Below are 13941 nucleotides of genomic sequence, written 5' to 3'. Positions count from 1 at the left end.
CTGGAGCACAATTATTCCCTTAAATTAAATTGTATCATTTTTATGTCCAATATATGACACTTGTTATCTTCTCACAACGTCCAAAACAGGGTCCTCATCTTTCATGCAATAAAACCTATTAACAATGTACTTTAATTATTAAAAATAGCTTTTTTCATCAAAAGCTACACGAAATAATCTCTCATATCAATAAAAACTGTTTTTTCTATAACACATTCATGTTGTATAAGGATTCTAAGTGGTGGGACCACTTTACTGTAAGTCAACACCGTCAGACATTTCATTATGTAAAATGTAATAAAATCAGGCGAAATAAGGGGCAGCTGTCACTTTGAAGGGCCTCTTGTCAAATTCTACCTCTGCAGAGTACATTAGAGTCAGACAGGCTCTCATAAGTGTTGTAGTTTTAGAATAGTTTACATTCTGAATCTTGAAAGTCCTGTGTCACAACCATGATATGTCAACACCGACTTACAATTTCTGAAATTATTTGACATTTTTTGATAATTTTAGTTCATACTAGCACCTAACATCAACAGAAAAACCAAATGGCTACTAGATAAATTCCATTTGTTATGTTTAAGAAACGTTAAATATGTCACAGAGTTGACATGCTAATAACGGTTTAAAAAACAAAAGCTGGGCGGTTGTGTCAAAGCTTAGCTCTGTATCTTATTATATGTTGGATACATACATGTAAATTAATTTGCCGAATCATAGGGTTTGTACTTTTTTCAACATTGCACCCCGTTTTGTCCCACTTATCAAGAATTACTGCTATATCAAATGGGTCTTTTCCTTTTGTGCCGGGTCTGTTTGCTTTAGCGGAGCCATTCATAGTCAAGCTTTTTATGTTGTGGATTTATCTCTTCGGTTGCGAGGCCTTGCTCACCCTGAAGATGTCGCAACAAATAACATATCAATCCGATTATGGTTCCTTTAATGCAGGACACTTGCATTGTTTTTGCGATAACAATCTCGTTTAGATTGTTTAACATTGCTTCTGTTATAGAAACCCTGTTGAGAAGCCCTAGATAATAGAATGTACATATGTGTTTTGAACAAAAATGTGACAAACCTTGTCATGTCAAATAAGAACAAATTAACAATTTGTTTAGATTCTGCAGAACACACTGGCATTTGTTGCTGCCAGTGTGTTCTGCAGAATACTTTCTTGTATTATATTTTTTGTTATAATTTCATATCACATGTTCACTGTTAATTTGATCATTTTTAAGGAGGTAGTTTGAAATACTTTTTCTAAGTGGCTTTAGTTTACCGGAAATACATTTCTCTCTAGGGTAGCTTTGCAGTCGTACACCATCATCTAGTCTGAAGTCATGTAAACATACTGAATAATCAGTTGTGTGGCAATATGTCTTTCACTATTGTTCTGGCTTTGAAGTCCCCATATTTAAGTCTGCAACACTCTGCTTGCCTCTGGTGTTTTGCCAAGAGGCAAAGCATCAATTTGCATTGCCTGGCGTGCACCTTGACATCTTTCACTAATTGAAACAAACTGCATACTTGCTGCACACGCACGGACATGCAAATGTGTCTGCAGTTTTTTGAGCAACAATTGTCTGTGCAACATGACGTGACACCATTAAAGCTGCGCATTTAAGTAAATCGCTGGGCAACGTTGTCCCAGATAACTTAATAAGTCCTCTTATCTCACAAAGTCTGTCGCCGAAATCAACACGTCTTGCTCTAATTCTGTGTAATGGGCCTCTTCTTCTGTTAATTCTAATACGGCCCTGAAGCAGCAACAGTGAAGTCAACTATGTGACTCGAAGGAGACCTTGGGGAGAGGGAGAGAGCAAAGTTGCAAATTAAATAGAAGGAAAGATGGGTGGGCATGTGTGGTCTTATATAAAGCACAGATGGTCCCAGAGAAGCATGTGACACAGAAATGGAGGGATATGGAGAGAAAAGGATCTGTCTGTTTGTCTTTCTGTCTGTGTAACTGACCAGGGGGCTCCTGGGAGCCAACACCACAGGGTACAGCACCTGGGTGGAGGCATGCAGACATCTAGGTCAGTCAAGGGAGAGAGGAGATGTCATGAAAAGCACACAGTTCAACTTTTGCCCAGAGGGTTTCAGCCAATATACAGAGTTTGATATTGCTCTGATTTTTTCATGATTTATTCTGTATAAGGATAATAAACAGTGGCTTCAAGATTTGGCCCAAAACCCTCTAATACATCTTCAAACTTAAATCTCTAGTGCGTAACTTTTTTCATATAATTGAATGTCGGTTATGTTCAAGCCATCGCCAAAGTAGTTGACGCAAAGGGGATTGAGCCTTTCAGCTCCACAAAAGTCTCTGTGTTTGTTAGTATGGCAGCGTTTTACTAACTGATTGTCGCCCCTCGACACTGCCACATTAGATCTAGAAGTGCTCATGAAATGTTTAAATTGTTGATATTACTGCTAAGGAAAAACCTGGATGTACAGCAGAAGGCATGCAAAATGCACCAAACCAATTTCCTCTTTCCAGAAACCTGATAATAATCTTACTGAAATAACCGATTTACCAAAATAAGTCGGGTGCCTGCATTGACTAGATTAATGATGGAATTATTATTTTAGTTGTAGCAATTAATCTGACAGTTTCTAAATGAATCAATAAATATGTTTATTTTGTCTGAAAAACCTCAGAAAATAGAGGTTGAATAATTTCCCACAGTCCAAGGCGAGGTAATCAAAAAGCTTGTTTTATTCGACCAACATAGCAACAAGAATGCTTGGCAGTTTTTGCTCAAATGTACAATGTGTAATATCAGACTAGTGGCATCAAGTGGTGAGATTGTATATTGTACTCCCTTGCTAATCCCTCCCTTTTCACAGAATTCACAGACGCTACGGTGGCCTTCAATGGCAAGAATCTAGTCACAAAAGTTTTATTTTCAAGCCATTATACACGTATTATAAGATACATATGATTCAAATATTATATTCCAAGTCGGTTCTGAAAGATGCACATACATTCTACCCACTACCTTTAACCTTTACCTTTGGCTTCCCCTCACTCCTTTTCGGACATAGACACTACATTTATTTTATAAATATTGTTTATTATGACACGTTATAATTACTGTTGTTTTTGTGTTATGTGTATTTGTATGATGTGTCATCCTTGCTTTTCTTATTTATTTATTTATTTTTTCGAAATAAAGACGAAAGGAATGAATGAAAGGTGGCGTCAGCGATTCTGGCAATTCTAGTACACACCAAAAGTTTTGTTGACTGGTATGTAAACAAAGGTGGCCCATCATAGCTAACAACATGCCAGTTTACAGAGCCTAGGCTTTTAATCCACACACATTACCATTTCTCTGTGACCGACTTGATGTGAAACTGTGGCAGTCATTCATTAAAACAATCTAACCTTAGCACCAGAGTATAGAACACCTCATCAGAGCCTTCATACGGCAGAATATGTTCTATTAAATACCAGTAACAGCAGTCAGGATTGGGTAAATCCAATAATATCCAGTCAAACTAGCAGCAGCTATATTACATGGTAAATATAGATAATCTCTGATGAATTATGAGGTTTAGTGAATATGGATATTTTAATGCCTAATATATCAGCTGAATGAGGTACACTGCTAGAATGCAGTGGATTGTTTATTTTTAATAAGAATACATACATAGAACATATCATATATTAATTGTATTATTATATGGATTTATATATTTTATTCACACATACAGTATTTGACACTGTTCGTCTTGACTACATCAGGTTGAGCCATTGCGATCCCTGGAGTTTTCTCTGTTTGCTTGTCACTTTGTGAACGTGTGTGTTGTGGTAGTGTGTGTGTGTGTGTGTGTGTGTGTGTGTGTGTGTGTGTGTGTGTGTGTGTGTGTGTGTGTGTCTCTTCTGAACACCTGGTTGCTGATGGGGAGGTCACTTGGACAAGATGTACACACACACACACAGCTGCACATAGTCCTTCCAAAGTCAACTTGTCCAGACGGAGACGCCGTAGTGTGCAACCCTCTGGCGTGGGGGGCTCATTGCTGGGGAGTTCAACTCAACTCAACACACACACACACACACACACACACACACGGCTGGGGCCAAGGCATCACTCTGAGCATGTCTTCACCAAGAGCCCACGTGTTAGTCTGTCCCATCTGCAGCCTTATAGAAAGGTCAAGGATGCTTGACAAAATTGCTCGTTGTTTTGCCCTCCTCCTGACACGCGAACACAGCCAGACTCTGGGACATACTACTGAGCTTTGGGGGAATATGACTGCTGTTTGTTTTTAATGTGGTTGTTGTTCGTTTACATGTGTTCTCTCTCTCTACTCTTGTTAGTCATGTTTGGCGCTGCCTCAAAGTTGAACTTACAGCTCCATGGGGGGCCCAAATGTGGAAGTTGTTTTATAGTTTTAATGGTTGTTTCTGTGGACATTTATTGCTGATGACAAAAATAATTTTTTTCATATGATAGATGTGGCACCAAATGTGTTCTTTTCAGTCCAACTGGATTAATTAAAATAAAATACATTTTAATGTCACTTTATTATGAGCAGTTGTGCTGACAAGGCCTGCAGTTGCGGTGGCGAGGTTGTCTTTAGACATGTACTTTATTATCTAATGACACTTGAAAGAATGTGTGTTTTTATAGCCATCATGACACCTTACTAGTTCATTACTTACATTTAAACAATTATTTTTATCACAGTTTTGTTATGCAAATTTGGCAATATCTAACTAATTATGTGTAAAATTTGCATCTTTTTAAAAACACAAACTATTTAGATATTGGATAAGGCCAAGGAGTTAAACTCTTTACTTCATTTTGAAAACTAAACAGTGTCTAAGGTTTTTACAGAACTGTTTTGGATACAGCATCTTTCATTTTATAAATTAGAAAAAAAAAACTTTTATAGTATACTAGGTCTTAAAAATGCATTTTTCTTCATGGTTTTGAGAACCAAATGTATCTTAAATCAGACAATGAACATCCTATCCTTCTGTAATAACCTAAACCAAAGTTTAATGAACAGTTTTCACATTTTTGTCAGTTTTCTTATTGAGAACTTTAGGCTGTTCATTCAACGAGCCTCTGACAACCAGGCTCTGCTGCTAAACACAGATAACATAGGCAATGGGAAATAATGAATTATGCATTTGTTTCATTATGGGGCCATGCGAACAACTGTTCTTAGGTTGACAAGACGCCATAAATTAATGTAAGCCTGAAGCAGAGGGCAGCGTATACATTTTCAGACATAAAGAATTCCACAAATAGAAACCCAGCTGTCACAATCAGTCATATCTTCAGACTTGACATTCTTTTTTACATCATAAAAAATCTTATTTTACTGTTTCCTACAAGTACCTTTAGTTAAGGTGAGACACTGCTGGCAAAACAATTTGAGATCTCTGGCTTTTTTGATTCCATAACATGCCTTCTTTCTTACTAGTATAAATAAAAGGTCCACAATGTACACTTAAAATCCATTTTTTAAGACCTGTTCATAGTCGATTTGATTTAGAAAATGAAAAAAAGGCTGTATCCATCTGTTCTGTAAAAACTTTGGGCTCTTATGTCGTAATAATAAAAATAATTCGATTTTAACTCTGGCTTTATCTGACATCTAGATTGTTGCTTTTTACAGAGACGCAAATGTGCGCATAATTAGTTAGAATATTGCCAAATTTGCATATTCAAACATTTCTGATTTTATTTATTTTTTTAATTGATTTTATTTTTTTTATTTAAATAATCAACAGGCAGATTATCATATCTAGAAGTTAACCATTTGGCCCTTATCGTCTGCAGTGTCTCGCCCGTAACTTTAATCATATTTGCAAATTGCAAGAAACCTAAATACATTTGCGTTACAGGGAAAGTAAAATGAGCGGTATTTAATTTCATGCAAGAGCACCAGTGTCTTTTTATGCATCCACAAAAACACAGGCAGGCAGGCAGGCAGGCAGGCAGGCAGGCGAATGGACGGACACAGCTGAGGTTATGGAGGAGGTCAGGAGAGAGAGAGGGACCATCTGATGCCAGCAGATGGAGGGAGGAGAGGAGAAGAGAGGAGAAGCTGGGAAATCAGGACGACAAGACCAAATGCTTATGGGCTGTTCTTAAGGCGCTGATTTCACTTTAAATCCTCTCTGCTCCAGCGCGCTCACCTTATGCCCGGCTCAGCCATACAGAAGACACTATGTTATGGAAAATATCCTGAAATTTGTGACCGTGGCTTATGAATAATTCACCTCCGTATGCACCCCAAATATTGCGTGACACTGATGGAAATAATACTCCTAGAATGTGTCTTGGCAGAATAGGAAAAAAATAAAATGCCTTTCAGTATGTTCCTCTATCTATTTGAGATTTCCGATTCAAATGTGTATTTTTAATTGTCGTTGCAGCACTATCCACCTGAAGTCACTCACCTGCCTTGTCTCTTTCTCTTGTATTTTGTCATCTAGAACGGAGCGGTTCCGGGCGAGCCAGCGAAGCAGGATGAAAACTCCAAGAGAGGGAACTGGGGCAACCAGATTGAGTTTGTCCTCACCAGTGTGGGCTACGCCGTGGGCCTGGGTAACGTCTGGAGGTTCCCATACCTCTGCTACAGAAATGGAGGAGGTAATGCAATCTTAAATTCATTTCCATTGTTTTTTTATTAGATTTTCATTGATTTTTAACTCACATACATATTATACAGTACAAACCAACAACAACATGGGACTGACCTAACAAACCACAAACAAAACCCACAGGACTGGCAGAATAATATTACATTATAGTAATGACTTACACTTTCCGTGGCAACAACTAAAACATTATTTTCAATGATTTATTAGTGCAGGCCAATGGCTCAGTTGAAACTACGCGGAATTTTGATACATACTTGCCTAGAGCAGGAAGTGATGAGAAGAGTGGATTGTTACATTGAATTCTAAAAGATTTACAATGGTTGGGTAGTGAATGTATGATGTCATTTGAGCAGCTATAGACCTGTAGAATATCTGTAAGTGAATATGACGCTCAATGAGGCGACGCAGACAATCAAATATAATGTTTTGTTGCACTGGTGGACATGGCCATAAAAAAAAAGTTTCAAAATATTCGATATATTAAGGTTGCTCAAATTCGATAGACCACATCCAGATGCCAAAATACGGTGTATTAAATTCAGATGTAACATCCGAGAACCCAAGGAAAAGATTATAGATCAAGTCAAACCAACCATAGAATAATAGATACTTCATTGGCCACTGCTGTACGTTATCGTCATGTGTCTATATACTGTTCTGTGCTTGATTTGACTTGATGTTACTTATTTTTATTCATACAATAAATGAATCAGTGTGTTTTGTGAGTAATGCTGGGCTTACACTACACAACTTTTCACGCGATTTGACAGTCGCAGACAATCTTCCAATGTCGGACTGAAATCACAGAAGTCGTGCTGGAGTTGTGGCGCGTGCCCGTAATCTTAGTCGTTTGGTGTAAACTGGTCATCCGACCCGATTTCAGCCAATCTTCTTCCCGTCTTGAGGTTCCGACATTATCAAACAGATTTGATATTATCGTTAGTCTTAAGGGGTTCGCTCAAGCGAAATGACGTAAACACTGTCACACTCTCGCATGCACTAAGCACGACGCAGGAGGAGCGGCATTAGTCGCAAGCTGTGTCCAACTGTGAGGCACTTATTTCGGACACTTTTTCCTAGCAGCCTCGGCTGGAGAACCAGGCTGACAGCCGCGCAACCTTAACACTTTACTGTCAAATTTAGGGTTAGGAGTTAAAGTTATTGGGGAACTAGATCAGCAAATAAAGCTGGTCAAAAAACTAAAGGAAGTCCCCCGCTCGGAATATTGAATTAACTTTTTTTTTATTAAATAATCACAATCGCGTGTGCGGAAATAATATTAATCTCAAAAGTTGTAATCTTGCAATATGAGACCCCCTGTCTTTTCTGACTGAAAACTACTGACTAGTTGTCTTCAGGTGTGAGTTGATTGTCTTTTAGATGTAAGAGGGTTTCAGTCTTCAGTCTTTTCAAAGTCCTCTAGTGTAAGCCCAGCATTAGATGAATTCATATAGTATATAAGAGCCACATTTGACTGTTCATTCATATGAACCTTATTCACCTCTTCTCAGTTTAAGTCATTAAACAGGCCTGACCTAGAAACCATATCCCACATTAGTTGATCACTTCACGTCTGCCTGATTTGAACATTGGAGTTGAATCGATGCAGCTGTCTTCACCAGCCACTTCACGTGCACAACAAATCCTAAAGCATCTTTTGTCAACATCTCTTTCAGCTCTGCGTAGCTACATAATTGTTTACTGGGGTGTGGAGTGCTGACTAAAGTGCACTGAAAAGATCCAGCTGCTGCTTACTGCGTCTTGCTGACGTGCTTTAGCTACATAGGCACTGTGTTAAAGGCATACGCACAAAACAAACTATATTCTGTCTGTTAGTTCGTTTTTTTGTAGTCTTTTCTGCCCTTTTGTGGAATGCATCCTGAACACTCTGTATGTACTCACTCAGAAAAGTACAGTGAAAAGATAGTTTGGTCATGGTCCCGTAACTCAGTGGCTCAGACCTTTCTTTGGGTTCATATGTTTACGCTGCAAATATTTGATTTTGTGTTACCCATGTATAAGACATTCTAGAATTCCCGTACATGGGCCCCCCAATATACTGTATATATATGTAGGTCATCCGTTGGCTCACACATAGCTGCAAATAGTGCTGAGTGGACAGGAGAGCTGAGCTTTACCAGCCATTCAAACAGAACGATAAGGTTTTGGTAGTGTGTAGTATGTCAGCTGGTCGTATCGATTTAGTTCGCATGTAAACCCTCATACTGAGGTACACACACACACACACACACACACACACACACACACACACACACACACACACACACACACACACAAACACACACACAGAAAAGGTTCTCTAGAGATGACTGTCTGGACAGACTCAGCTGCACATGCATTGCCATATGTGCTCACTCAGGGGAGGTTACAATAACACATTAGGTTAATGGTTTTTTTTTATTTATTTTGTGTGTTTTCTTTCTTTTTGCAGATTGCCATACCCGTCATTTTTTATATATTGATTCAGATCCCATGACGCAGTAGTTTACGTTAATGTCAGGACACACTCGTCGTTACACAAACATGTAACACGTGCACCAATGTTTTCAATGATAACATGTGGTGTGTTTGTCTTGCTTACATCATGTTTGACACATGTATCTTGCAGTTAAAGATCATATATGTTTCCTAGTTGTAGCCAAGTATGTCAGCCAACACAATGCACTGTCAATTCTTTACAATGCGTAAATTACATGTCAGCTTTCTTTTGTCTGTTGGTGCCTACGAACCAGGTGCCTTGTCAGACAACAGCGTATACTGTGTATCACCTTGCCAGGCTTCTCTGTTGTAGTCTGGAGAAACACAATAGTGTCCTCAAACCAACATTAATGAATCCACAAACTGGACACCTCTTACAATACAATATTCTTTCCTTCGGACACTTCTGTTTAGACCCCTATTAGTCCTCGTGTCTTTCACATACAACTCCCAGTCTTCATAGAAGGCAGACAAAGACAGACAGTGACTGTTAATCTCTGCCCTCCAGGTGCCTTCATGTTACCATACTTCATCATGCTGGTGTTCTGCGGCATTCCTCTCTTCTTCCTGGAGCTGTCCTTCGGTCAGTTTGCCAGCCAGGGCTGTCTGGGAGTGTGGAAGATCAGCCCCATGTTCAAAGGTTAGTGGCAATGTGTTTCTGTACTTGCATACATCACACAAACAGACATTTTGAGGCATCTTATTTTAGATTTTGAGTTATGGTTGTAGTTTATTGGGACTGGGTATTCGCACAAACATCACAATAGGATACGTATCCCGATCATAATGCATTGGGATAAGATGAATATTGCGATATTCCATATACAAAAAAAGGTTGCTGTGTACGATAAGTACATCACATTGATTTATATGGTTCATTCAGCTGAAAAATGTATTGAAAGCAATTTAATTAATAAATACTTTGATTCAGATTTAAAAACAACTGCACATTGAGGCAATTAACATGATGTGCCATCCACAGGAGCCGAGGTTGTAGTTCACAACCCGTTTAAAACTGGGCTGATACACTACAGATATCGTGAAAATTAAATATCACAATATAGTGCCGAATCGATTTTTAAGCACAGCCCTAGTGCATATGAGTTTGTGTAGGGTGTACACAAAGGTTCTAGTGATATCTATCCCGACTGCCTAAGATAGATAAGTAATATGCCTCGCTATCAAGTTCTAAAGTTCTCCCTCTGTCTTCCTCCCTTCCAGGCGTGGGCTATGGCATGATGGTGGTGTCTACCTACATTGGGATCTATTACAACGTGGTCATCTGCCTGGCCTTCTACTACTTCTTCCAGTCCATGACCAGTCTGCTGCCCTGGACCTACTGCAACAACCCCTGGAACACGGCGGACTGCAGCGGGGCGCTCAACGCCAGCCTGGCCAACGTCACCACCAGCCTGGTGAACGGGGTGGCCGAGGTGGTCAACCGCACCAAGAGGACCAGCCCCAGCGAGGAGTACTGGAAGTAAGTCTATGGGGGTGTATCCATAAGCTCTTAAAGACCTACTTCACCGGTGTATTGAAATCTGAAATCCTATGTAGTATAAATGTGCAAAAAAAAAATGAAATCGGTTCATCCTAGCCTGAGGAAAGAGAGAAAGAGTGTTTTATGGTCTCGCTGTCTAACCCCACATTTTTACCAGTGTGACATCACACTAGTAAAAATGTAGGGTTAGGATTAACAGGACAGCTGGGCCAAGGGAAGACTGAGGAAAGACTGAGGGAAGAAAACCCTCATTCATTATATTACAATAGCGATTGTATAATGATAAAACAGTGGTTCAGAACAATCGCAGTTGTGCAGGATGCTTCCGAGTATGGGGATGTTTGACAGCACTTTGTTTTGTCTGCTCCGCTCAAGTTACGTAAGTAAACTTTTTTAACTCTTTCCAACTGGACACACAGGTCGAAATATGACTTGCACCTGTTCGATAAGCATGAGCGCGACATGCTCTCGTGTTTGCGGACAGCGCTCAAATATTTGGACTAGATTTGACCTGGGAGTGCAGCAGCTTTCGGACAGCGTCATCAGCGGTGACATGCAGGAAGTTTCCCATATTAGCACAGATCGACAACTTTGCCATTTGATTACTGAAATTAAACAAATTCTCTTTATAACTGAACATTGATAATTGACGAAATATGTAAATTATGACACTGACAATTGACAACCTTTTGACGACATTTTTATTTATATATATATAGGCTATATATAGTATGGAAGAATAACATTTTTTTTTTTTTTTTAAATTGACCAGTGCTTGAAAATAAAAACGTGTACCATGATTGCCTCATGCTGCCCTGTCTTACTGCACCTAGCCCCCCCCCCAAAAAAAAACTTTGTGTCATGTGTGAGCCACTGGGCATGAAAAAACTCAGAAGGTACAATCCAAAGTACAAATCAAAGGTCAGGACATAACCAGAATCATGACACTGCTCTTTCCGAGGGCCACAGTAAGGTTGTTGCTTTGTCAGTGGATGATGGGCACAAGCAGATCCTCTCCTCATATTTCAAAGTAAATAACACACTATTACATTTTTTGATTGTATGGCTATGTTAAAAAAAAAAAATCCAGAACAGTTTACACAAGTTAAGAGGGATGTTTGCTTGGCTAATCCTGGCTAACAGCTAAGTATTTGAGACAGACTGTAGATCCATTTACATTGGCAGGCTTACATAACTGTTAGAACATATTTCAGTCCAATAGGCATTTTTACCATTGAAAACATCAAATCTCAGATGCTTATAAAACCCCCTGGTTCAATGGCAATTAGCCACATTGTCGAGGCAGGTATGATTCATCCACATTTCTCTCTTTATACTGACAATATTGTAATCATTTGAAGAGAAATGCTGTCGGGGCAGGTGAGGAAACGATGTACGTGAAGATATTAACAATTATCCCCAGTGTTGTACATAATGACGGCCATTTAGTATAATTGACACCTTTTCAGTGGGATTTCAGCGCAGACAATTGTGAATCTAGCTTTGTTACATTTTGTCCTTCTCCGGATGGCATTTTCAGAGCTTTAATCAAGCCACATATTAATATACATTGCCTCTACCTCTATATCCCTGTGAGTAATGGAGAAATACATGGCCAAATTACTAACACTACAAAGAAGAGCATTTGCCCTTTGGATGTATGTGGCCGCGCATGAAAATTGCATTGGCCTCGAACAATTACAACAAAATGACAAGATCATGGTTCAGAGGGACTGCTTAAAAGTAGTGTGTGTTTAGCTAAACGTTGTACAATTGTAAAGTGAAACTGATTTGTGCTTTGAAATGTCTCCGTCTCTTCCTCAGACACTATGTGTTGAACATCTCTGACGGTATCGGCAACTTTGGAGAGGTCCGTCTCCCCATCCTCGGCTGCCTGGCTATTTCCTGGTTCGTCGTCTTCCTCTGTCTCATCAGGGGCGTTAAATCTTCTGGAAAGGTCAGCCTCACCCTCTCTCTATATATCTCTCTCTCGTACACACACACACACACACACACACACACAGGCACACACAAGCTTTATTATAAAAAAATCAATAAATTACGCAAAATCAGATTAATCTAATTTTTAATCAAAGAAGACGCTCAATGTGCATGCCCACAATGCTCTTCTATGGTGTTTGACGTGACACATTATCGCCACCTACTGGCCTGGCGTGATAATGTCAGTGCTTTGCTTTTACCCTGTTTGATTGTAATGCACACTGACTGAATCTATGTCAACTGCAGGGGTTCCTACTGATGATTAGAGACTTTCAGAGGGCAGCCTTATAACAGACATAATACTAGTGTAACTCGCTAACTGGCGTCAACTGATTTCACCACCACCGCCTAATTGTGTGTGTGTGTGTGTGTGTTTTTGTGTGTGTCTGTCTGTCTGTGTGTCTGTGCAGGTTGTGTACTTCACAGCCACATTCCCCTACCTGGTTTTGACCATCCTGTTCATCCGCGGCATCACTCTGGACGGAGCCATCAACGGCATCAAATACTACCTGACTCCACAGTGGGAGAAGGTCCTCGACGCAAAGGTATTCACTCACTCACACACACACACACACACACACACAGGCCCAATGATTGATACTCTGGAAAAATAGAAATGTGTTTATTTTTCCTTCGATTTCCTCCTTCTGACTGCATGTGGGACTTGTTTTTTTTGCAGGTGTGGGGGGATGCGGCCTCACAGATCTTCTACTCCCTGGGCTGTGCCTGGGGAGGTCTCATTACAATGGCTTCCTACAATAAGTTCCACAACAACTGCTTCAGGTTGGTCCCACACGCTACGGACAAACACACAACACTTTAAAGATTTTGTTCAGCATTTGGGAAGATACGCATGTAATTAGATGAAAAGGTTGATGAAAAATAAATAAATAAATAAATTTAAAAAAATAAATAAAATTAGCCGGCTCATAACCCCCCAATAAAAACCACAACCAGTCATTTGTACACCTTTATGGATTATATAAATCAAAACTGTTAAATTAAACATGTTAATTATTGAGCTTTGGAGGTGCCTTTGTTTTTATCTTTTTCACAGCAAGCTAGCTTTATCCCCCTGATTCATGTATTTACTGCATGCTAAGTTAAAGGCCTACTTCACCAGTTGGAATATGAAGGTGTATTGAACTCGGAGATCCTATGAAGTATAAATGTGCAAAAAAAATTGAAATCGGATCATCCTAGCCTGAGAAAAGGCAGAAAAGGCTAGGATTATCCGATTTAAAAACAAACTGCACATTTATACTTCATAGGATCTCCGAGTTCAATACACCTTCATATTCCAACCGGT

At 39.5% G+C, this 13941-nt stretch overlaps 1 protein-coding gene across 2 annotated transcripts in view; it reads left to right on the top strand.

Annotated features, from left to right (window-relative positions):
* The window catches only part of slc6a9 (solute carrier family 6 member 9), a gene marked incomplete at both ends in the record, with an annotated part of 59655 nt that overhangs the window by 33196 nt on the left and 12518 nt on the right, over window positions 1-13941 (top strand). For both annotated transcript variants that reach the window (XM_080034471.1, XM_080034470.1), the window contains 6 exons: window positions 6464-6620; window positions 9639-9770; window positions 10352-10610; window positions 12456-12588; window positions 13043-13177; window positions 13312-13415. In XM_080034471.1, coding sequence (XP_079890597.1) covers window positions 6464-6620; window positions 9639-9770; window positions 10352-10610; window positions 12456-12588; window positions 13043-13177; window positions 13312-13415 — 920 coding nt within the window. The remainder of the gene's footprint in view (window positions 1-6463; window positions 6621-9638; window positions 9771-10351; window positions 10611-12455; window positions 12589-13042; window positions 13178-13311; window positions 13416-13941) is intronic.

Source organism: Ammodytes marinus (genome assembly GCF_949987685.1).
Source record: "Ammodytes marinus genome assembly, chromosome: 9".
NCBI lineage: Eukaryota > Metazoa > Chordata > Actinopteri > Uranoscopiformes > Ammodytidae > Ammodytes > Ammodytes marinus.
This window is presented reverse-complemented; position numbering and strand designations above follow the sequence as displayed.